The sequence below is a fragment of the Typopeltis vanoorti genome, chromosome 23 (assembly GCF_054136105.1).
Source record: "Typopeltis vanoorti isolate ZY-2024b chromosome 23, IOZ_Tvanoo_1.0, whole genome shotgun sequence".
In the NCBI taxonomy this organism is placed as follows: Eukaryota; Metazoa; Arthropoda; class Arachnida; order Uropygi; family Thelyphonidae; genus Typopeltis; species Typopeltis vanoorti.
The window spans coordinates 21,701,256-21,726,932 of NC_143571.1; the positions used below are offsets into that span (position 1 = coordinate 21,701,256).

Below are 25,677 nucleotides of genomic sequence, written 5' to 3' on the forward strand. Positions count from 1 at the left end.
GAATGAATTATACATTTTCCCATAGGTTATTATATTCGATTAGTGCGTTTTCGATTAAAGATTAAATGTGCCTGTTTTAAAGAACGCATTAGGTGCACTAATCGAGGGATTGCAGTAGTTTTGTTTTGCGATTTACTTATTCCCTAGATCAGACATCCTGTAATTTTTCCAATATTCAGTTTGGCAATTGAAGGAAAATTTTGATGACATTATCATGATTCAGAATAATACGACTGGTTCTATTTGCTTTAAAATACATGACTTCTGCAAAGGTTTTCAGCATTGGCGTGTTTTTTATGTGAATCCCATCCATGAGTCACAAAGCTTATTAGCCCACCCACATACATTAATGCCAAACATAGAGCTTTCTCAAGTGACCTTAGGCTTCCTAAAAGAGCAGGGTGGTCATAATCTTACACTAGGCCAGGGATTCTCAACCTATAGTATGCGTACCACTGGTGGTATGTGAGCCACTGCCTTACTGATACATCTAATATCTTGAATTAAATATAGTGGTGCACCACTAGAAAAGATTGAGAACCCCTGCACTAGGCCATGAAATTCATCTGCCACATAAACCTGTTTAACCTACTGTCTCTGGTCACAGGGACCTGTATTTTGAAGGGCGGGTATTCCCTTTAAGATAGATGTCATTATCTTTAGAGTATTTAAGTTAGTAACATTTTCAAAATTTTATAAAAATTAGTAACTTTATTAAAATTACTGGCATTCAAATTTTTAAATTTTTGACATTCCAGATTCATAATAAGTATTTCATGATGCTGACATATTATTTGTAGGGAAATTAATGTGACAATTATTGTTTGTGCTGCAACTTCTTTACAATGAAAAGTATAGAATATTACAGATGAAAAACTTTCACATTCAAAATGCAGAATAATCAGAGCCTTGGTTGAAGCCTCTAACAGTGTGTTGGTACATTAATATCCTTATGCGAGTAAACTGTTACTTTCACCATCTCACTCACATAAAGATATTAATGTAAAGATCATAAAGTGGCCCTATTCATGTAAAGCATTGTACTGTGATCATCCAAGTAGATTTTGCAGAAATATGAATGAAATAACATAAAGATCACTAGATTTTGTGGAACTTAATGGGTCTGGTCTTAACATCTATACCATTTCTACAGTGAGAGACCATTTTATTTTGCTTTTGGTGTTTTATTTTCTGAAGCTTTAATATTTGATTTGAATGACTTGTGTATTTTTAATTTATTAAAATCAGTTACAATAATATTTTGTAACTGATTTTTTTTTTAAATTTAATTTTTTTGATTTTAAGATCAAGTTGTAATTTGATAGTTGCCGTCATAGTTCCTCAGCACCTGAGCTTCGATCACCAGAAAGCCAGTCTTCGCCTCCCTTTAATGTAGTACATAGTTTGCTTCTCTCTCAGATGCTACAGCTTTCCTCTGCTTGCCCATCTCCAGTTTCACTGAGTGAGGAATCATCTCCTACCTCATTATCAGGATCATGTTTCCAGTATGTTTTAGGAGCAGCTACATCTATTGCCACAAAAGTCCATGAAGAAACCCTCACTTACCTGAACCAAGGTGAGAAAAGATTAACAAATAACCATCGTAAATATGATAGTACTAGAGCAGTGGTCACCAAAGTGGTCGATATAACATTGTTAGGGGTCGATTCGGGCTCAGGGGTTGATTGGGGTCGATAGAAAAATATAAGACATCATTGTATGGGTAATATTTAATTCGGTTAACTTGGATTACCTCCATCCTGAATGACAACGCAATTAAGAGTGAATCGTGGGAACAGTGTCATGAGTAGGACCTGTAAGATGGAGCAAGGTCATGAAAATAGTTACGGAGGCCAAAATGACGTATTTACCAATAAACGGATGTCCGTATTTCCTACCCATGGTACATCCTATATATACCTATAGGAAGATTGTATTATTATTATTTTGTTATCTAAATTAAATTTTATATTTTATATATTATTTATCCCTCCTATCAAATATGTAATGTTAATAAGGACGTCAAAAACGTATCCCTTTGACGTCAAGCCAATATAATAATAGATACTATATTATACATACAAGAAACACTGTAACTATAAAATAAACAATCTAAAAACTCACATAAGTGTCTTTTTTGCTTATCCTGTCATAATTACGTAATAGTAAAATAGAGGGGGGTCGATAAGAAGTCAAGAAACTTTTGAAGGGGGTCGATGGTCAAAGAAGTTTGGCGACCCCTGTACTAGAGAGTTATTTGAAAATATAGATTAAAATAGAAAATTAGGAAATATTGCACAGAATTACTTATGGTGTATTTAATTGAAAAAGTATGCCCTCTATAGCATTTGGCAGGTAACGTTATAAATAGATGTAGAGAATAGATCCAAATTTTTTTTAATTATTGATATGCCTCTCAAAAGACAATGGGAATTGGAAATGGTTTATTTTTATGTTAATTTTAGTTCAGTGTCATGTTTTAATTGCAAACTATTGTCCTAGTGGGAGAAAAAAAAAACTTAGTTGTCAATTAGAAAAAGAAATGTATTTTGTAAAATGAATATTAAACAGCTAAAATTCAGGTACTTGGCATGTTTTACTATTTACAATAAGTTAGACATACAAGAAACACTTTTATACAAAGTTAAATACAAAGTTAAAAGAAACATACTATTTAACATATTAAAAGAAAGACAAATACCAAATAATATCCTAAAAGCTGTCACAAATATATATGAAAATAATCAAATACAAATAAGATTAAATCATGAGCTATCATATACAAGAGAGATAAACCAAGGGGTCCGACAGGGATGTCCCCTCTCAGCAACTCTTTTTAATATCTACTTAAATGAAATAATAATAAAATGGAGTAAAAATTTACATCAAGGAATTAAACTTTCACCTACAGTTAACTTAAACACTCTCCTCTTTGCAGACGACCAAATAATAATTACAAATTCTGAAGATAACTTACAGAAAGCTGTTTTAAATCTAAATGAGATATCCAAAGATTATGGTATGATAATATCAATGGAAAAATCAAAAACTATGGCCTTTAAAGGGCAAGATCCAGCAAGAACTAAAATAGTATTAGATAACAAGATCTTAGAACAGGTGAATTCATTTAACTACCTAGGATGTATGATCACTTATGAAAATGAAAAAGATATAAACATAAAAATTGCAAAATATTTAAAAATAACAGGAGTAATTAACTCTATATTTAAACCAAACCTAGTTCAAAAACAAACCAGGCTAAAAGTATACAATACATTAGCCCTACCGGTCTTAATGTATGGAAGCGAAATCTGGACAATAAAACAAAAAGACAAACAAAGATTAACAACAGCAGAAATGAAGTTTATGAGAAAAACTGCAAAATATACCCTATTTGATCACAAAAGAAACGAAGATATTATGAAAGAACTAAACCAAGAACCAGTAATTGAAAAAATTAAAAAATATAAACATAGATGGATGGAACACATTCAAAGAATGAAAACAGAAAGATTACCAAAACAAGCCTTAAAGTACAAGCCATTAGGAAAAAGAAAACCAGGACGTCCTCTTAAACGATTCAACGATGACTTTTAAGGCCGGAACAGGCCATACTAGGCCTAAATCCTTGATACGTATGATGATGATGACAATAAGTTAGAAAGTAAAACATTGTTAAAATACACATACTTATCATTTTCTTTTGTAAGCGTTTGTGCTTATCTTTCTTTGAAGAGATCATAACAATCTATCATATTAGCATTCTATTTTCTCCCATTATCATCACTCTGTCACCATGATGTCCTAGTAGAACTGCTCACTCTGCTTGTCCCTCACTGCATCAGAATTTTTAGGTAAGGAGTTCAGATTTATTTTACTTCTTTTTTATCTATTCTTATTTACTTGTTTATTATCATCAGTCCAGAGATTTTGAAAATAAGTTACACAGTTTTCTAAATCTCTTGTTTGTATTTTTGCATTTCCTTTTGTTTCTTTCTTCATGTATTTTATTATTTTATAGATTGTTTTGTTGTGGCTTAGTTATATCCTTTTCTAGTTTTGTTACAAAATTGTTCCATATCTCTCTATTTTTTTCCTTACTCATTTTGCAATTGCACTGTTTCTTTTGTATTCTATTTTTGCTTCTACTGTCTTGGAATTGAGCCATTTCTGGTAACTCATTTTTATTTTCATTATCTTTTCTGTTTCTTTGTCACAGTTTTGTGGTCCTCTTTTTCTATTCCATTTATTACTTCTAAGTTTTCTGTTGTTGCTTTTGTCAGGATTTGTTTCAGATTTTCCCATTCCTCTTCTATGTCATTTGATTCATGTATGGTTTCTGTTTTTAAATCAGTGCATTTCTAATATTGTTGCTTTATATGGGGATCTTATAATGGAGAAATTTTGTAACTCGGTTGGTAGTTATTTTCCACTTTATTTTTAGCCATTTTGGCTAAAATGGCTATTTTTAGCCATCTGATCATAAAATAATCAGAGTTTAATTAAAAACCTTGATAGACTCTTACATCTAGGATTAACTCAGCTATTTTAAAATATGAGATAACATAGTCAATCACTGATTTGACTATATTATCAGTATAGTCAATCACTTATATCCTCTGGCTGACCATGTATATTTATGTATTTTGTTATGTTTAAATACTGAGTTCATTATTCTTGTACTGTTATAAATGATAAAATCTTTCACTTTGCATCCATTTTGATTACACATATCTTCACCAAAAATCTCTATATTTGTTTTGTATTTCCTGTTTCTTATTCTGGCATTTAAATCCCCTGCTTGTTTTATCTATGAATTTCTGTGGTTCTTTGTAAAAGGTTTTACTGTCTCATTCTTTTCCCTCTTCTGGCGCATATGCACTGATTATTGTTATGTGACTTCTTAATGTTTTGAGTCTAATTTTCATTAGCGTTTCAGTCCAGTAGTTATGACATATAATATTGTTCTTCATAGATTTGTGTATCATAATCATATCTGCTTTTGCTCTTTCTTCATTTTTTACTCTGCTATAGATTGGCATATAGTTATTTGTTTCTTTTGTATTGTTTTGCTTTTTCTTTGTTTCTGTTACTATACATATCTTTACATTGTCTTGGTTTAGTAGTTCATCCAGTTCCTCTTCTTTGTGTGTGTGTGTGTGTGTGTGTGTGAGAGAGAGAGAGAGAGAGTGATGCTCCTTACATTCCAAGTTGCAATTTTCATTATATGTACCTTCCTCCAGTTTCATTTACATTTTCCTGAATCATGGTCATTTTCCTGATAGTCCATCCAGATTATTTTCTTTGGCTGAGACTTGAAAGTATATTAAATTTCCCCAGGACAGGTTACTGTCCTTTCACTAGGTAAGTCCAGTGGTAGGGTTGCTACCTAATGCTTCTGGATATGCAGTTCTAACAGCATTTGCTCTGTTAGGGTTATACTGCCCATACTTGGATTGCCAGTACCTCATTTGTACTTTTAGAGCAGGATGGACCACAAGTAGGTGAGTTCGGCATTTCAGTGGGAAAAGCTATATATTGCACTTCACCACCCCCTTCACACCCCAAGATCCTTTCTGGTGATGCTAATTTCTTCCATAACAACATGAACTCAATTTCTGAAGCCACAATAGTCATTTGTGCAGTAAGGTTAAAAATATTTCCTCACAGCCTTCATTGTACTAGCTGTAACTCCTTGCCATGACTCATAACTCTTTTTAATAGCTTGCCTAATATTAAAATTCTTCCCAAATTCAGTCAATGAAATTACATCTTGCTCATCGTAGGTTGCACAACTTTTCTTCATAGATAATAGGCTGTGAAAGTTGCATTTATGCCTCAGTCCATTGGCTTTAGCAAAGATGTAGTGTTTGGAGATGAAAATATGACATTTTCAAAAGATTCATTCAGTGGAGCAGGATGTCCAGGGGCATTGTCAAGAACTATAAGAGCACTTTAAATGTAAGGTTATTTTGCTTGCAATAGTTTTTGACTGCTGGACAAAAATAACTCTTAAACCAGTCTTTAAATAAAACTTGCTTGACCCATGACTTTTTGTGTGCCACATTACAGGCAGTGACGCTTTGTTGCATATGCTTAAAGCCCTTGGATTTAGTGAATGGTAAATAAGTTTCAGTTTGAAATTACCTTCAGCATATCCTCCCAACAGAAGAGTTAAGCAGTCTTTGGAGACTTTATAACCAGGTTGTAATTCGATTCTTCATTTTTAGCAAAGTTTCTAGATGACATTTTTTTCCAGTAAATGCTAGTTTCATCAATATTAAAATTTTGGCAGTCATCGTAATTATTTTCTAAAATATTTTTTTAACTTCATAACTTCATCTTGATATTATGTATGCAGTTTGAACTTTAAACTTTTCAAACTTCTCTGCTGGCAGAAAATATTTTGGTATCCTATCCCCTTTGAATTTGTTTTCTTTGAGCAATGAAAACTGGCTAAGTGTTTTTACCATTATGTTGTTATTACCAATTGGAATCCATTTTTGATTTGCAATCTTCCAGCCAAGTTATTAAAAGTTCTCCATCTCAACCAGAACAGGACTTCTGTTCCTAGTGCACTACATAATAAAAGATTTGATGCAATTTTACCTTGTTCTATGTATTCCTTAGATTTGGACAGTTAGTTGTATCATAGGTTCGTTGAGGACTTGCACCATGTCAATGCTTGCCTTGCTTTGACTGTTATCAAACTATTTATTAATGTCAGATTTCATATCCAGAGTAATAACTTTTTGTTTCTTTGTATTGGATTTCATTGGTGTATCATTTTTCCTTTTATACATGGTGAATTTTTGCAGAATATTAATTATTACTTAGTGTAAAATGCAGTAATGGGAAGACACTGCTTTGATTTGTCTGTGTTTGATGGTTGCCTAAGTGAAACTGTGCTTCTGACAAAATAATGCCATGGCAGAAGCACAATCTGGCAACACTGTTTACAGACAACAGTTTTCTAGCATGTTTTTGTTGTTTCATAATCAGCCACACTATTCACAATTTTAAGGGAGCACTTAAAATTTATGCAATGCCATAAATGTTTGTAACCACCTTAACCGAAACTCACATTCATCAGAAATGCATATATCAAGGTTTACCTGTATATACAAACAATAATAATTACTGTGGTTGATTGTTTCAATTTTTATGTTAATGTGTAAAATTTGAAGTCAGTTATTGTACAACATTGATGATTAACCAATAAGAACTCTTGATGTATTGTTTTCTGTTAACAGGTCAGTCATATGAAATAAAACTCAAGAAACTTGGGGATCTCACAGAGATGAAAGGAAAACGGCTAAAGGTAAAATACTTGTCTTGTTAGTATTATTGGGATACGTGGGGAACTTAAATGTGGTCAAAATATTTTGTTAAAATACATTTCTGAACTCACGCATGAATAAATGTATTGCTTTTGTCTGTGAGACTGTGAATAACAAAACATTTAACTGTAGTATTTGTAATAGCAGTACTTCTAATTAAATGTTTTTTGGGTATAAGAATTATATTCAGTGAGTAATTATTGGTTTCCTGATATGTATCCTCAAGAGGTGTACAGGATACTATGACAGTACTACATTCCTTTATTACCAGTGTCTTGTCAACAATTTTCCTCCAAATTATTCTATCACTTATCAACAGTATTATTAGATCTTATATTCCTCTCTTCTAGGGCACCTGCTGACTGCATCAATCCACTCAGATCTTGGCTTTCCTCTCTGTCTTTTTCCTGCCATCTTGGCATCAGGCATGATAGACACAAGCTAACTTTTTCACTTCCACTCTGTTTAAGTGACTGTTGCACTCCAGATTAGCTCTGGTCACATTCCTTTCTAATATCCTCAATTTTAATAAATTTAGTTTAATCCTTTATCCAAGTGTGAGCAAACAAAGTTTGCACCTGAAAGTATCTTCAGGACTGGAGTAAGGTGGTACAATACCAGGCAACTCGTTGCAAAGGTGGAGCAAGATAACATCACTCCTATCTCAGTATCTCCCATAATGCAAAACCAAGTGAAAAATAAACTTTCAACATCTTTCTCTAAATCCAGAGTAATTTAATAAAAAGGTGGCACACCATTTGGCAACTCCTATAGGTGGAGATGACCTTGCTAATGCTTCTGCCTAGTATCTCCACTTGGGCCTGGCTCCCACTGAAGAGACCTCAATAAAGGTCAAAACTAGTCTGGCCCTTCCCTTAATGTATAACATTATACATATCCACAAGGAGTTGTGTTTTGCATTATGGGAGATACTGAGATAGGAGTGATGTTAGCTTGCTCCACCTTTGCAACGAGTTGCCTGGTGTTGTACCACCTTACCCCACTCCTGAAGATACTTTCAGGTGCAAACTTTGTTTGCTCACACTTGGATAAAGGATTAAACTAAATTTATTATAGTCTAACCAAGTAAAAAATAAACTTTCAACATCTTCAATTTTAAGTATGATTCTGCTGTTGATACCATCTGTTCACTTTCTAATTTTTCTCAGAACTCTCATATCTGAGGTCTCCAGTCTTTGATCAACTTTTATTTCTAACCCAAATCTAAGATCCATAAGTTAAAAATGGTTTGAGCACTGCCTAGTATACTACTAAGTGTTTTGGTTAATTTCTCTCTTATTCCAGATAAATTTATTTATCTGACTCTTCTCACCATACCTTCTTTCCATATTCTATTGTCTGTTTTCATATTTAATTTTTTTTTATCTTCACAAAAAATTGTGCCTAAATAGCTAAAATATTTTACTTCTTCTATAGGTTCTCATTGAGAATGTACCAAGGGTGGTCTGAAAAGTTCTCAGCCTAACAATGAAAAAACTAATTTATAATTTCAAAATTATTTTTATTTTTCAACATAATCCCCCTTAAGACTAATGCATTTATTCCAGCGATGCTCCAACACCATTATTCCTTCCCTGTAGTGGTTCTCAGTAAGATCTGCAAAATACCCCTCTACAGTTGCAATCACCTCTTGATTCAAAGAAGAACGCTGACCAGTGAGGAAGAATTTTATTTTTGGGAGAGATAGAGGGAGCCAAATCTGGGGAATAAGGTGGATGGTCCAACAATTCATAGCATATCCCTCAATTTTCCCATTGCCAAAACACCTTTGTGGGCAGGTGCGTTGTCCTGATGAAAGATGATTTTTTCTTCTGCAAACTGGGTCTTCTTTTCTCATGAATGTTTTCATCTAGTCTGATTGAAAGATCGGAATAATATTCCCTGGTTATTGTTTTACCCTTTTCAAGATAATTAATAAACAAAATGCCTTTAGCAACCCAAAACACCAATGCCATGACCTTTCCTGCTGATGGAATCGACTTTGTCTTCTTTGGTGCTGAACAACCGGTTTCTGTCCACTATTTTGAATGCTGTTTGGATTCTGGTGTGTAATGGTGAATTCAAGTCTCATCCATAGTAATAAATTGATGCACAAAATCAGTTTTATTCTTGTTAAAACGTTCCAAGCACTGTTCAGAGATTTTCATGCGACTGCATTTTTGATCTGCTGTGAGCAAGTGCGGCACCCATCTTGTGCAGAGCTTTTTCATTTGCAATTCTTCATGCAAAATATATTCTACACATTCTTTTGAAATGCCTATAGTTTGAGCAATTTCACGCACTTTGACTTGCCGGTCATTCAATACCATATCGTGCACTTGATCAGTGATTTCTGGTGTTGTTGCACTTTTTTGGATGCTCTTCACCTGGATCATCTTCAAGGCTGGTATGGCTATGTTTAAACTCGGCAGCCCATTTCTCAATTGTTGAAAACGAAGGAGAAGAGTGCCCATAAATTTTTATGAACTTTGAATGAATTTCTTTTGGCATTAAACCTTCTTTTACAAAGAATTTTATAACCTCGTGATACTGAATTTTATCCATTTCAAGGGATACAGGCAACACCTTTTCTTCAGACAGCTGTATAAAACAAACTACTTGTTTCACATGGATGCTTATGACAGATTTAGAAAAAAAGAAATCTTGCTGATAGTGTTGCCATCTATGAACGAGGCCGAGAACTTTTCAGACCACCCTCCCCTCTTATTTAAAGATTTCCAAATTTCTGTCTATTTTCAGATTATGGTCTTTTTATTGCTATTTCATGTCAAATCGGTTACAGGTTTTACATGAAATAACATGAAATATTTGTTATTCAGTTTAGTTAACGCATCCTGGAGACTTGCACTGGATTTGCAATCAGTGTGCAAAGTTTGCGGAGTTTGTTTTGTTGATGATTTTTCATCCTACGACCTTCCTATACTTCCTTCCATTCTGAATACTGACTTATAAATTAAAGATGCCAAAAAATTATATCTTAGTTTAATCCTTTATCCGAGTGTAAGCAAACAAAGTTTGCATGTAAAGTGACTTCACAACTGGGCTACTTGTATATAGAGACTGATTACTTTACACCAGTTGCCATAGTATTCAATAATGCAATGCATGTATCCTTACAGACATGTATAATGCTATGCATTATGGGATGAGGCACTACCCAGACCCATTTTAGCCTTTATTGATGTCTCATCAGTGGGAGACAGAGCCAGCAGTGATACCAAGGTTGAAATAATGCAGAAGTCATATTTCCATATACAAGTAGCAAAAAGGAGCTGTCACACCTTATTACTAAAATACTCTGGAATAGAGATAGATGTTGAACATTTTTGCTCACTTGGTTTAATCCTTTATCTAAGTGTAAGCAAACAAAGTTTGCACATGAAGTGACTTCCCAGCTTATAACTTAAATTAAGACTGTATAACTATTTACGTCCCATTAACTCCATATAAGTCTGTTGTATTCTGTGAAACTTTTCTCAGCACCTTGTGATATGTAGACACAGATCCCTTTTATGTTCCCATGATTTCTACAGCTATATTTCTTAGTTTATAGAAAACCTTCCAGTAGACGGATACATTCATTAAGATGCTGTTTTTAAATCCACTGAAATAGTAGTGGATTTAATTCAACACCTTTACTTTCCTATTTGTAGTGTTTATTTAACATTGCTAACTAAAAATATGAGGGTTTTTACTAGCCTGGTCTGTATATTTAGCTATACAAATCATGATTTAAATAGGAAATGCATAAGGATCAAAGCTAGATAACTTGGAGGAGACCCTCACATAACCTTTAAGGAATCCAGAGAACTGACTGCTGTTTCTGACCTAATCAAATCATGCAAATCATGCTTAAGAATTTAATTTCCGATATTCTTAAGAAGAATTTCTGAAATGCTACACATTCAGAGTAACGCCTACACATTCAGAGAAAGTAATTCATAGCGCCTCCGTAGCGCAATTGGAAGAACGACGGTACATTGCGCCCTTCGATTGGAATAGGCCTAAGTTCGATTCTCGTCGCGACGGGAGGAATCTTTATCTGGTCGATTTCAATCGAAGGTGAGTTAGCCGATCTCATATGGAGGTAGCAGGGTTTTTTCTCCCGGAAACTCGGGTTTTTCATCCCGCATACATACAAATCGGCCCATCAGAACACACGCAATTTACAGACAAAAATTACTAGTTGTGGTGGTGTTGGAAGTGGGCGGTAGATGGCGTTGATTCGTAGTAGAGGTTAGGTGTAGAGAGAATTGTAGATGTCCTCCCACGATGAGTCTTCGGACTCCTTGGAGGTATCAGGAATAATAATAATAATAATAATAATAATAATAACATTAATGTAATGTAAATGCATTCATAAAGTTACATGTAGAAACATTTATTAAGTAGAATTATTAATTAATTTTTTTTTTGTTTCAGAGTATTGTTAGAGTCGGTTTTCAGGAACGCAGACTCCAGTATATGGAGAAAGAGCAAATTTTGCAATGGCAACATCAAAGACATGGAGAAAGAATTTTAGAAATTGGTATGCATGTATATGTGTGTGTGTGTATATATATACATATACATATGTTATGGTTTCAGTAAATCTTAAATATATATTTGCACAATTTCCAGGTCTTTTTTCTGAATCACAATAAAGAAAAGGGGTTCATGTGTAAGTATAACTAAGAATTATAGCTGACTTTTTATTTATTCAATCCAAATACGAATTATTTAGATTTCCTTTTGGATCCAAGAAATATTTATATTGAATTCTTAACTAAAATCTTTATTCTCTCTTGAATTTGTAACTTAGATTTCGATGTAAAAAGAATTTAAAAATTCTTTTTCCCACCTTTTGTCAAGGATTCTGTATTAGTACAATAATTATTACCAGCAGCTACAGGGATTACAAAAAAAAAGCAAAACACATTGATGTGGGTAAATTATTTGTTTGGATTTATCTCAATATTCATTTGTTATTATTACAATTTTTATTTTCTGTTAATTACATCATGAGAATTCCACTTTAACCTTCTATATACCTGTTAAGCCTGACTTTAAAAAGTTGTTCAATACTTAAAATGTTTTCCTTGAGCTAGACTCTTGTATAATATCTGAAAGACCAATTTACAGTAGGGTGACAGACGTCTCTTTTTTTAATAGGATTGTCCCCTTTTTTAGACTCTGGTCCCATTGTCCTGACAAAAGCTTAACAGGATGCTTTTATTGTTATTAACTTTAGTCCTGTTTTGTCTCATTTTGGAATTCGTGGTATGACTTCATTCTTGTATATTCGAATATGGAAAGGATAATGTCTCTGTTGGGGACATGTCATAGCTTGAGATCAAAAACATGCATGCTGTGATGATTATTAATTTCTTGCTGGGTGGTTACAAGGTTAATTTTATCATGGATATTTCAATTTATCATGAAATATCCATGATAAAATCTGGATATTTCATCCAGATTTTATCATGCTGAAAAGGAAGTGTAGTTTCACTCGGGATTTAAAAGAAGAATATCCCTTCTTGAAAGACGACAAAACAATAAACAAGTTGCAATGTACTGTGTGTCATTCGGTTTTTTCAATTGAACATGGAGGCCGTTCTGATATAAAACAGCATTTGACGAAGCAAAAATGTAACAGCCACTGCGCGCAGTTCAAGTCAAGATGTTACATCATTTTTCATGAAAAATCAAAAGGGAAATTAACTGACAAAAGTAAATGTCTTACAGCTCAAGAAGGTTTGTTTGTGTTTCGTGCAGTAAAACATAATCTTTTTTTGAGGTCAATGGACTGCACCTCTGCAATAATGAGAAATTTATTTCAAAAGAAATTTACATGTGGCATGTGGGTGAACAGCATGCCAATCAATTTTAATGAATGTCCTGGCACCTTACACAATGCGAGAAATAACAATTGAATTGAAACAAGCCAAATATGTGTCAGTTATGGTAGACACATCAAACCACAGAGATTTGAAGTTGGTGCCTGTCCTTATTAGGTATTTCATCCCAAATAAAGGTATTCAGATTAAAGTGATAGATTTTCAGAACATAACAGGAGAAACAGCAAAACTGCTTGCAAATCATATATTGGATATTTTACAGAAACAGCAGCTGACTGAGAAAATCATTGCATTTTCTCAGTCAACTGCAATGCCAACTTCTGTGGATACAAACAAGGTGGTTCCAACAATGTATTTTCAAGACTCAAGAAATGAACATTCATTCTATTGGCTGTGCTGCTCAAGTTGTTCATAATGGTGTACAGACTAGTGCTGATGTTTTGCATATTGATATCGAAATAACTGTAAATAAAATATTTCATTGTTTACACTGTGAGAGTAGAGAAATTGAAGAATTTCTGCACGTTTACAGAAATTGAATACAAGCATGTTCTAGGTGGTAGTATACAAACAAGATGGTTATCATTACTACCAGCCATGAATAGGATTATTGACATATATGATGGACTCAGATCTTACTTTTTATCACAAGATAAATGCCCTACATTGTTGAAATCATTTTTCAGTAACCAACAATCAATACTTTGGATTCATTTCATGCAAAATCAGCTGAAAATATTCTCAGCAACAATAACGAAAATAGAAAGGGAAAATATTTCAGTAACTGAAGTGATAGAAGAATTGGAATTTCTCAGACAGAAAATTACAAACAGGTAAGCTGAGAACTTTCAAACATTTAAAATATCATCGATTATTTCAGAGGGTATCTTTGATGAAAAATAATTTTTAGACACTAAAATTTATTTTATGATACTTTCCTTGAATATTTAAGCAAATGGACTTATCATTTCCAGCCATTGAAAGCATTTCGCTGGATTAAGTTGCAGACTCCACTAACTTGGGCTAAAGTTGCAAGCAGCCTAAAAGCAATCAGTGATTTGATAGCAAAATATTCAATATTGTTGATGAAGATGAATTATTTGATCAAGTCAGCCATATAAATAATGTTGTGAACTCCGAGATGGAAGAATGGAAGGACACAAACGCTGAAGTGGACAAAAAGTGGTGTGACATGTTTAAGTTGCTCGAAGAAAAAAACATCCATTACAAAAACGTACTGCCAGTTGTTGTGTTTGTTATGGCAATCCCAGGAATAAACATAGCTGTAGAGAGAATTTTTTCTCTCATGAGTTCTTTATGGTCTGATGAAAAGAACCACTTCAACACCAAGACTGTGAAAGCAATAATTGTGATCAAGACACACTTTGACATTTTGTGTGTTGACTTTTATGAATGCATCTTGAAAGAATCAACACTTTTGGAAGAAATAATGTCTTCATATAAATGTAACGATAATGCTGATACTGCATAATTATAGTGCACGCTTGAGTCCTTTGTACTGTAATTATAATTATATATTATTTCATTTTAATGTAGAGCATACCAGAAGTGTCCCATCTTTGTCCCTTTTTTTAATTGCTGAAAAATTCAATATTATTTTCCTTTATTTTCTGTTTAAATTATATATATATATATATGTATATATATATATATATATGTATGTATGTATAATTTCTTAACTGAAAAACTGTAAAAGACTTGCAAATTTCACCATGTTCTGGAAAACAAAAAATAACTACAATAGATATACTACAATATACTAATGATATACAATAGCTATAACAAGATTCTGGGATGAATTAGGAGAAAAAGAAATGGCTTGAAAAAAAGTATGAAGCCACATCTAATAAGTGGTATCAGTGAAACTTGTTATAGATCCAGGAATGAGATGTTATGTTTGTATACAAATGCTAGAAGTATAAGGAACAAGGCAAGCAAAATGACTGCATTGATTGTGTTTGTTCACCCCAAAAATTGTTGAATAAGTAAGACATTGTTGGATGAGGATGAAATACATCATACCCTTCCATCTCTATCTATTCCTGTCAGAAATATTTTATCCAGACAGGAATAGAGATGGAAGGGTATGATGTATTTCATGAAGATAGAAAAGTAAAAAGGGAGGTGGAGTACTATTGATGATAGAAAAAGAGCTCATACAAGGTAGAGATACAAGATGGAAATAGGGGCAGTGGTTTTGAGACATATGGTGTGAGATAGAGGTGAATAGAATGAAATACTTAGTTGCATGTTACTATAGACCTGGTAATGTGGATGTATAATCAAATTAGCCAGGCAAATAAGAAAATGATGATCATAATGGGTTATTTTAATTATGACAATATAGATTGCAATAATGAGAGCTTTTAGTAAATCAAGTATAGTAACTAATAATCAAATATCATTCTCTTTAATTATTGTTTTTTAATATTATTTAAATTAAGGGGATATTAAATCCCACATTGTTTTAAAACCGAATAAAGGTTTCATTTCGGCGATATAATGTTTATATCACCGAAATGAAGCTTATTAGCTCTTTATATTTAAGTAACTTAATGGTTGCACCTGTTTGGAAACTCGTATAGCAGTGTATATAAGTTCTTTTCACTATACACTTTGGTATTAATTTGGTCTAGCTACTCACTGATGAAGTCTCAAAAAAGGCTGAAACCGGTCTGGGTAGTGACCTCCCACCATAATGTAATAACAGCATACATTTCCTAGGAAATGTGTTTTTACATTATGGAAAATACCTAAGAATAGCGATCAGAACTTTGCTGCGAGTTCTCTGGTATCGTACTACGTACTAGGGTCACTTGTATTAGCTCTTGCAAGTGGTAGCCGATAGGTTATAGTATACTATATTAGGCATGAAACTCTCTGATTCCAATCTTTGAGTTTCTTATTCGGTTTAAAAACAATGTGGGATTTAATATTCCCTTAATTTAAATAATGTTTATATTGCCGAAATGAAACTTATTAACTCTTTATATTTAAGTTTTTTAATATATTGTAAAAAGAGCATTCCTTTCACCTCCCCACTATAAGGGATTAGTTATAATTGAAAATCCGCCATGAAAAGTGGCATTTCCAACAAAACGCAGGAAAGAAATTGCTTGTAATTTCACTCCCTTCATGGCGACAGAGTTACAGTTGACCTGACATCGTCATCATCATCAATTTAGTGTTCCGACTAATTTCTCTCTTATTCCATATGAATTTATTCAATTGACTTCCTACCATACCAGCTTTGTTGATTCTATTGTCTATTTCCATATTTAATTTACTGTCTTAACTAAAAATCGTGCCTAAGTAGCTGAAATTTTTTACTTGTTCCACAGGTTCTCCTTTCACAATGCAGTTGACATTTTCAACGATTCTGCCTATTTTCATTGTCTTTGACTTTTTATTGCTGACCTTCATACCATATCTATTACAACAGTTATTCAGTTTAGTCAAGGAATCTTGCAGACTAGTAGTGGATTTATTTAGAAGTACATCGTCCACATAAAGCAAAGAGCTGACATTAACATCTCCAATTTTAATATCATGTTTAATACCACTTTTCTTCATAATGTGATCCATATAGATAATGAATAACAGAGTGGATAATGTACATCCTTGTCTCATGCCAGATTTAACATTAAACCATCTTCCTGTACTTCCTTCAATTCTAACTGCTGACTTGCAACTCAGAGACCAAGTATTGCTTGAAATAAGGCCCCATTGCCACCATATAACTGTAGCATATTGAATAGCTTCTCTCTTGGCACCTGGTGATATGCCTTTTCCAGATCGACAAAACTTAAATATGGATCTTTCTTATATTCCCATGCTTTCACAACTGTTTGTCATAAAGTGAAGATCTGATCCTGACAGCCTCTATTTGGCCTGAATCCAGCTTGTTCTTCATCAAGTTTTCTTCCACAATTCTTCTCAACCATTTCTCAAGTATACTTGCATAAATCTTGCCAAGAACACTCAGTAGGGAAATACCTCTGTAATTCTCACATTCAGTTTAATTTAACTTTTTATATATGGGTACTATTAGAGCTCTACTCCAATCATTGGGAATTCATGCCTCTGTCCAGGCTTTCTGAACTATGTAGTGCAGCCACTGTAAGACTTTTATACCACCATACTTCAGCATTTCTGGTCGAATCTACTCCTGCTGCCGTTCCAAATTTGAAGCCTTTAATGGCTTTTTCTACTTCAAGTATGGATATGTATTGCTGACTGTATGCCTGTTGAGTGTTTTTTACCACTGTAGCTATCACTACTTGTTTCAATTAGCAAAATTTCTAGTTATGTTTAGCTAATTAAGTCAAAGTAATTACTCCATACTTCAAGGATATCTTTTTCTCCCATTTTCATGTCACCTTTATCATCTCTAATTCCTTTTGCAGCACTATTTCCTCCATTTCTAAGCTTCTTCAACAACCTCTAGAATATCTTACCAGCTTCTTGATATTTATTTTCTATGTTCTTGCCAAAGTCCTCCCATGACCTTTGTTTAGCTAGTTTTACACAGTGTTTAGCTTTCTTAGATTTGTCTCTGTATTCTCTCAGAGCACAAGCTGATTTATTTGCCAGGAACTTTTGATATGCTTTCTTCTTTTCCTTCACTGCCTCTTTAACTTCCTGTGTCCCATGAAGTTCTGATTTTTCTATCCTTGCAGACAACCTCACCACATGCCTCTCTGGCTGAATCAATCAGGGTTTTCTTCAAGGCTTGCCACTGAATATCTAAGGTTTGGTTTCTGTTCTCAAACTCTTTCATTTTTTCTTCAATAATCTTAGTGTATTTTAGTCTCCAGTTCCCATCTGAGAAGTGCTCAACTTTTATTCTCTTTAAAACTTTCTTACATGTTATTCTTTTCAATATGAAATTCAATTTTATCCTTCTCAAGACTAAATAGTGATCACTTCCAATTTCAAATCCTCTGTACACTCTGGTGTCCTGCACCAGGTAGAAAACATCACTATCAACAATAACATAGTCAATGAGACTTTTGTTATTCTTATTTTTTTCTTATTCTTCTCTCCATGTGAATTTGTACACATTTTTATGTTGGAACATGGTGTTAGTAATAACCAGTCCATGTCCTGAGCAGAAATCCAACAGGTATTTGCCATTATTATTTGCTTTGCTCTTTACTCCAAATTTTCCCAAAATATTTTTGTATGTCTGACGATCATTTCCTACTCTGCTATTTAGATCCCCAACAAGGAGCAACTTTTCCTTTTTTTATTGTGTCAGTTCTAAAGCTTCAAAAAATTTCTCCACTTCTACCTTAGTAGAACCTTCTGTGGGACCATAGGCAGAAGTAAGTCTCATTGTTCAGTTCTCCATTCTCATATTTGCCAACATCACTATACTTGAGACTGCCTACCATTCAAGAAAATTAGCCTCGTATTTAGTGTTGAATACTATGACTACTCCTTCTTTTCCTTGATTGTCATTGCCTGAATATATTGTATTTATTGCTCAGAAAGATCTCACCAGTGTTTGTGTTTTTTGTTTCAGTCTCCCCTATTATGTCGATCTGGTACTGATCTAATTCCTCAGCTAGCTCCATTTCTTTGCCATTCAGGCTTCTTATGTTGATAGTCCCGATCTTTAAGTCTGGTGATGTTGAGTTGGAGTGTGTTTTCAGATTTGACCTGATGTGAATGTGTTAAACATATGATATAGAGAAAAAGGCATTATGGAGGCAACGTAAGATGAGCGATAATAATCGACTCCATGTGTAGTACAAAGAACAGGCAAGGAGGGTGACTTGGTTGGTAAGGATAACAAAAGTGCAATATGAGTAGCAGGTAGCTAATTAAGCCAAAAAAACCCAGGGAGTTCATTTGATATCTAGTTAGCAAGAAAGGACGATTATGGTATGATGACATTGATTGGAGAAAATGGCATAAGGATAACTTCTGCAAAGAATATAGTTGAGATATTAAATAAGCAGTTCATAAAAAGTCTTTAATTCTTGTGAATGTTACATCATGGAAAGCTTAAGAGCAGCGAATGACAAGGAGAGACAGACTGTGAATGAGGAAGAAGTATATGTGGAATTAGTAAACTTCATGCTAATAAGGCTGTGGGACTTGATGATATATCACCACATATTTTGAAGGAATGTGTTGGAAAGTTGATATCTGTTTTTACACATTAGGTCAATTTCCAAAGGAGTGAAAGGAAGGCAAGATTGTATTGCTTCATAAGATAGCTGACAGAACTCAGGTATCAAATTATAGGCCAATCTGGGTATCAGGTGTGGTGTTGTGGTTAAAGTGTTGGAAAGGCTGGTGAGAACCTGGATTCAGACTTGGTTGACAGCAATGTCAGTGTATCTTTGATGGGTAGCAGGGATTTGCTAAAAGGAGGTCATGTTTTAGTAATATCTTTACAATAAGATGATGGCTTCATTGGACAAAGGAGATGGATACACAGTAGTATACTTAGACTTTGCAAAGGCTTTTGATAGATTACCGCATAATAAGTTAATAGTCAAACTAGAGCAGATGGGGCTGGATATTAGACTAGTTCATTTATTTGGAGATTGGCTATTTGATAGGTATCAGGAAGTTATGTATGGGGGGAGCAACATCCTGGAAGAGGAGAATCTCTAGTGGTGTGCCTGAGGGGTCTGTTTTAGGGGCCATTACTTAACCTGTGTGTTAATGTGGGGAAGATTTGGATGGGGATATTCAGTTATTTGCAAGTGATGCAAAGTTGGGACGAATATGAGGAGTAGAACAGATGTTGTGGCCTTACAAGAAGCTATCTTGAACAGATTAAGTGAATGAGCATGTGAGTGGTGATAAGTTCATTGTTACAAAATGTAATGTTTTAAAATTTAGAAAACAAAGATGGGGTGTAGAATTTATGCTTGGTGGGGATATATTGTTGGAAGTGGAGGAAATGAGAGATCTTGGGGTGATGGTGGATAAGGATCTAACATATAAAGGACACATTACCAAAATTGTGAGGACAACACAATGAATCCTGGAAATATGCAAAGGGCACTGACTTGTAGAAGTAAGGAGATTCTGATTCCATTATATAAGGTCTTGATTAGGTCACGTAATGGACTACTGTGCATAGATTTGGCCAAATGATTTTCAAAAGGTTGAAGAAATGTTGGAAAGGGCCCAGAGGAGATTGACTAAGGTAGTTTGTGATCTCTGGAATGTTGGATATGGAGGCATGTATCAGCCAAGAATACCTTGAGGCATAGGAGTGACCATTCTATCCTCCTATTTCGGTTACGAAATCCAAGCATGCTTGGAAGGTTGTGGGCCTTAAAGGCCTGTTAAAGCCATTGGGATAGATAGATTATGCACTGACTAGTTTCACCCACTCATGTTTGGTGGCCTCTTCAGAGTTGTAGAGTAAGAGAGGATGGCAAAATTAAGATAAACTGCTAGAACAGAAAATCAAAATGAGGCAACAGTGATGCATGGTATGTATCAGTTGTTAATTTTGCATAATTTTTGGAAAAGCTGAATTCTAATATGTTGACAAATCTGATTAGAGATTCATTGTTGAGGAAGACATGCGAGTGAATCCGTGGAGTTCACGCTTGGTCGTTATTGCTATCCATTAACGGAATGCAGTTGGCATCATGACGACTCTTCATTACCACAGTGCAACTGAGCAAGTACAGATCCTAGTAACTCAGCCTTAAAACAAAACAAATTGTCTGCATTTTTGCATGAAAATCTAACAGAAAACATGAAAATTTTCACTGTGTGAATCATGCTTGTTGCTATGGGAACTCAATAAATTATAATATCCTGATTTTGGGTTATTTGCATTTTTCATTGCTATTTTTAATTATTTTTTTCCTTAAATTTTTGATATATTAAAAGTGTTTTTGACTCTGCTGTATAGTATCACAAAAAGCTTGTTTTATTAAGCTTTCCAAGCAGATTTAAATTCTCATGTTCTACTAATCATCATGTCATTAAAAAAAATATGAAAGTCCCACTCACAACAGTTCAGAAACAGGTTATACAGTAGTACGTGGATGTTTTGGCTTTGGTAATTCAGGAGCTTAAGGGGTTAAGGCTTTGATAATTCAGGAGCCTTGCTTGCAAATACAACCCTGAGGATAATTGCAATGAGGAAACAAGTCCTCAAGATAGGGCATCATGACCATGTCTCAGTTGATGGTGTGAATTGTTGTGGATGCGTGATGTGTACAAGTCGAATTTTTTTCTCTTTTCTATATTCAAGATCACTGATCTCATATTTCATTGAGAGTGACTGTTTGTCTGTCTGACCTATGTAAAGTAGACCACAAGAACATGTTATTCTGTAAACACCCAGATGTTTGTCAAATGGTGTTGCTATTTTTCAGAGACCTAAGGAGGCTACAGACAGTTCAGAGGGACTTGAAAGCTACCCCACATATTATACATATTGAGTAATGCAGCAATCCTGATGGAAAGATTTCTAATGTATGGGATGACAAGTGGACTAAATGTCAGGATTTTGGTTGAGTAGAATATCAGAAAGTAGAATTTTCTGGACAGTGTTCCTGACATATCCATTAAGGATCTGAAGTGATAGAAGAGACTGAAAGTTATCTTTTAACTTGTCTTCATCTTTTAAAACAGAGGTCACTAATCTTAATTTTCAGGATGGATGATGAAGAGATATAACATGAAGATATCATTCAGTATGAGTAGGCTTATTAGAAATGTCCAATGAAATGCCACATTCTGATTATTTTTATGATTTAAGCATCAAGAAAAGTAGTTTACTGGTATTCTTGTATTACACCCTCCAAGAAGTTGGCAGACTCATCATGCGCAGTTTATTCAACTGACAATATATTTTTCATACTGAATCTTAAAATCCTTAACACTCCCTGGTGTTAAGGATTTTACATAATTTCTTTTGGATTTAGTTTTTAGTTTATTCATGTAACTGAGATGCAGTGCCAGTTTTAATTGATGAGTGTTTTGTAAAGTTTATTATCATATATTTTATCATCATGGTATGGCACAGTGCACACAAGAATGATGGCTGCAAAGATGTCATTCTTTAGAGAATTCAGCATAATATATTTTTGAAATGTAGTTTGTGAGATATACTTATTGCTGAAAGTGAATGATTTGTAGTGTGAGAGTCAAGTGTAGTGGAAGTGTTTCAAAAATGGGCACCAGAAGTGCAGATCATGTCAAAAGCTAGAGACAGTGAAGTGGTGAATGTTACAAACAGCAGGCACAAAAAAATGCGAGTTTCGGAGAGAGTATATATAGGAGTGAGAAGTGAACAAATAATAAAACAAAAGTTGTATTTAGTGAAATGACAATATAATGACAAAGATTATACTTATGCAGTATATCTCACAGGAAAAGTGTACACCGTGAGCTTGAGCATTTGAAGAAGAAGAAGAAGAAAGAAAAATATAATAAGACTGGAGAAAGTATTGTGTGAGAATTCCATGTTAGGAGGTGTACTTAATGACAGTATTACAGAATTATGTTCTTCAGTCGTGAAAATAAAATGTTAGAATTTGTCAAGGAAAAGTGAATGAACCAATAATTTTCTAGAGTATGAGTGATTTGATATGCGTTACTGGAATAAGTGAAAAGAAGGGTAAGCAAGTAAAGATTGTCTGTTGCAATTGCCAGTAAGGTATGAATGAACTGAGTGGTGAATGTTACAAACAGTAGGAATAAAAATGTGAGCATCACATCTAATTCCCACTTATGTTTGAAGTGAATTTGATGGATCAAAGGACTTATATATGACTGATGGATTTGGAATTAGATTTCTGGGGTAAGTATTGTTCAGTGAGATATTGGAAATTCAGAATCAGAGAAGCTATATTGGAAAGAAATATTGGTAAGCATTTGTCAGTCACCATTTAGTGAATAAGTGTTAGAATAGTGTTTGAGAAGCTACCTTCAAAAAATGTTGAAGGTAGTTTCTTAGGTATCAAATTTGAATTGGGTAGTCATTACAAAATGCAAGGGTAATTATGAATGTAAAGGTTATTGCAGTTTATGTCCACTAATGCCAAAAGTATTATGAAAAGAGGCGAGGAATATTGGCATTAGTTCTACTTGCCTTAAAATTATTAGCATTAATGACACTTGGCTGACAGAATGGTGTAGGAATGGAATATAAGTCTTTTCAGAGAGGACAGAACAGGATGGAACAGAACAGGGAAGGCATATTGATGATGTTAACAGAAAAAATTGCAACTAACAAGAGTAGAACTTCATCTTCCTCTGCCATGGAGTGCAGAGGAAGATGAAGAGGACATACATTTACAAGTTAGCTCAATGAGTGCAGGATGAGTAATTACTATTGGACTTCAGTTATGGGACACAGATTTAGGATGATGAAAGGATGGGAAAGGGAATTGATGTGGTATATAATTATGCAGCATCAATTACCTGTAAAATTATCTGTAACAATATGTGATGGAGAGGGCCCAGGGTTTGACAGTGCTAGATCTGGTGATAGGCATCAGGGAATGTGTCCACCGCCAAGGTAACCACTTTATCTCCAATTGTGAAAAGTGATTGTGCGTAATCTTGATCTGGTAGCTAAACATGTAAATTTTTCTGTTAAGGAGTAGTATATGTGGAATTATAGAGCTGGTGATGACAGCTAACAGAAGCCTAAAGGGATGTTAGTAGCATGAGAAAGTCAAGGGATGTTTAAGGAAAGTAGCATCAGACTGTATACATAAGATCAGGATATAAATACATAAGATCAGGATATGCTCATCCATTTAATTCCCATTAAATGGATGAGCATATCATCATTATGCAGGAACTGCAGAAGAAGATGTTGTAGAGTGAATATAAGGAGAATGATGATTACCAAGTTCATAAGCAATAGAAAGCACAGACAAGAAGGGTATTCCCATCATGGTAAGAAAGACACAAATCATATTATGAGAAGAAATTAGCTGAGGCAGCATAAGGAAATTACAAAGAGTTTTTGTAATTTCCTTTCAAGTGAAAGAAAGAAGTTTATAGTAGGATAGCTTTAATTAATGCTGAAGATAGGGTGGTAACAAAAGCAGAAGGGATTGTCTCTTGTCAGATGTCTTCTTCCAGGAGGTTGACTGCCATGAGCTTCCACATGTACCGTTTTGTGCTTCTCTTTTGCATTCTTCATAGGACAAGAAGGTCCAGTCCTTAATATTTCTCATCCAATCTGTTCTTTATCTTCCTCTTCTTCGTTTTCCTTGTATCATTCCTTCTAGAAGTGTTTTTTGTAGGGATTCATGCCTTAATATGTGACCAAGGTAGGTGGTTTTCCTTTTCTTAATGGTTTTCAACAGATTCCTATCTTCTCCAATCATCTCTAATATTTCTAAATTAGTTTTTTTGGAGTCCATGGGACTCAAAGAATTCTTCTGAAGATCCACATGTCAAAGGCTTTTAATTTATTTTCACAATATTTTGAAGGGATTAGTTGACAGGGGTTAGTTGAATTATTTAGCGATCATTTTGTGAGGATATATTATGCAGCGGAGATATTGCAGACACAGATGTAACAGTGACTGATGAGAATAGAGGTTGATTAACTGTGAAAGTGCTTAGGATATTACAAAATCCCAGTGTAAATACTGCCATTGAATTTGATGGGATATTGGCCTATGTTGGAAGAATGTGCAAGAGAACTGGCACTGTCTCTGACTAGGCCATCTAAGTCTCAGTTTTGGCAGGGATTCCAAGAGGACAAAATAGTCCCATTATACAAAGACTTCATGACAGAAGTATTAACTTATAATATTGCAGAGTGGTTCAAATATCAGAGAAGCTGATCAAAGGAGAATTTCAAGGCTAGGTAGATAGAATATGATACACCTTGGGAAATCATACTGGTTTATGAAAGTAAGTCTTACTTTAGTAATTTTCTCACATTCTGTAATAGTGACCTTTCAGTTGGATAAGTTAAAGAAATTGTTTTTGTGGTTCCTTCCCACAAAAAGTTATTTGTAAACCTATAGTGCATTCATACTGTGGGTGGGCTAAGGATTTTTTCCCCTATTTTTATCAGTTTTATGTATATATTTTTGTAATTTTTTTATTTAATTTTACATAGTCCAGAAACTCTACTCGAGAGACCAAACATGGAACTTTTTCAAGCCACTTCAGGCTTCCATTAAGCATGGAAGCAGTCTCACAGTAGGCAATGGAATGCACCTCCCACCTAAAGACAATTAGAAACATTCATGCCTGCAGTGGGATTCGAACCCATGCCTTGTTGGTTGGAGAACAGATATGCTAACCACTCAGCCAACCAGGTTGGCATGTTGCATGCATTGGTGATTTATGCACTAAAGCATTCACTTAGCAAAAATATACAACTTTCAAACACAGACTACCACAGTATCCAGAGATCTTCTGGTGATAATTTAAAGTTTGAAACAGACTGTGAGGTTTGTGAGACCATTAATCCAAATAATTAATAAAAGCAG

The 25,677-nt window shown here is 34.2% G+C and overlaps 1 protein-coding gene across 7 annotated transcripts in view; it reads left to right on the forward strand.

The window, feature by feature from the left end:
* The window catches only part of LOC150093675 (transcription factor CP2-like), a 357,564-nt gene that overhangs the window by 132,634 nt on the left and 199,253 nt on the right, over positions 1 to 25,677 (forward strand). For all 7 annotated transcript variants that reach the window (XM_090412621.1, XM_090412620.1, XM_090412622.1 and 4 more), the window contains 3 exons: positions 1,326 to 1,576; positions 7,254 to 7,321; positions 11,784 to 11,889. In XM_090412621.1, coding sequence (XP_090268747.1) covers positions 1,326 to 1,576; positions 7,254 to 7,321; positions 11,784 to 11,889 — 425 coding nt within the window. The remainder of the gene's footprint in view (positions 1 to 1,325; positions 1,577 to 7,253; positions 7,322 to 11,783; positions 11,890 to 25,677) is intronic.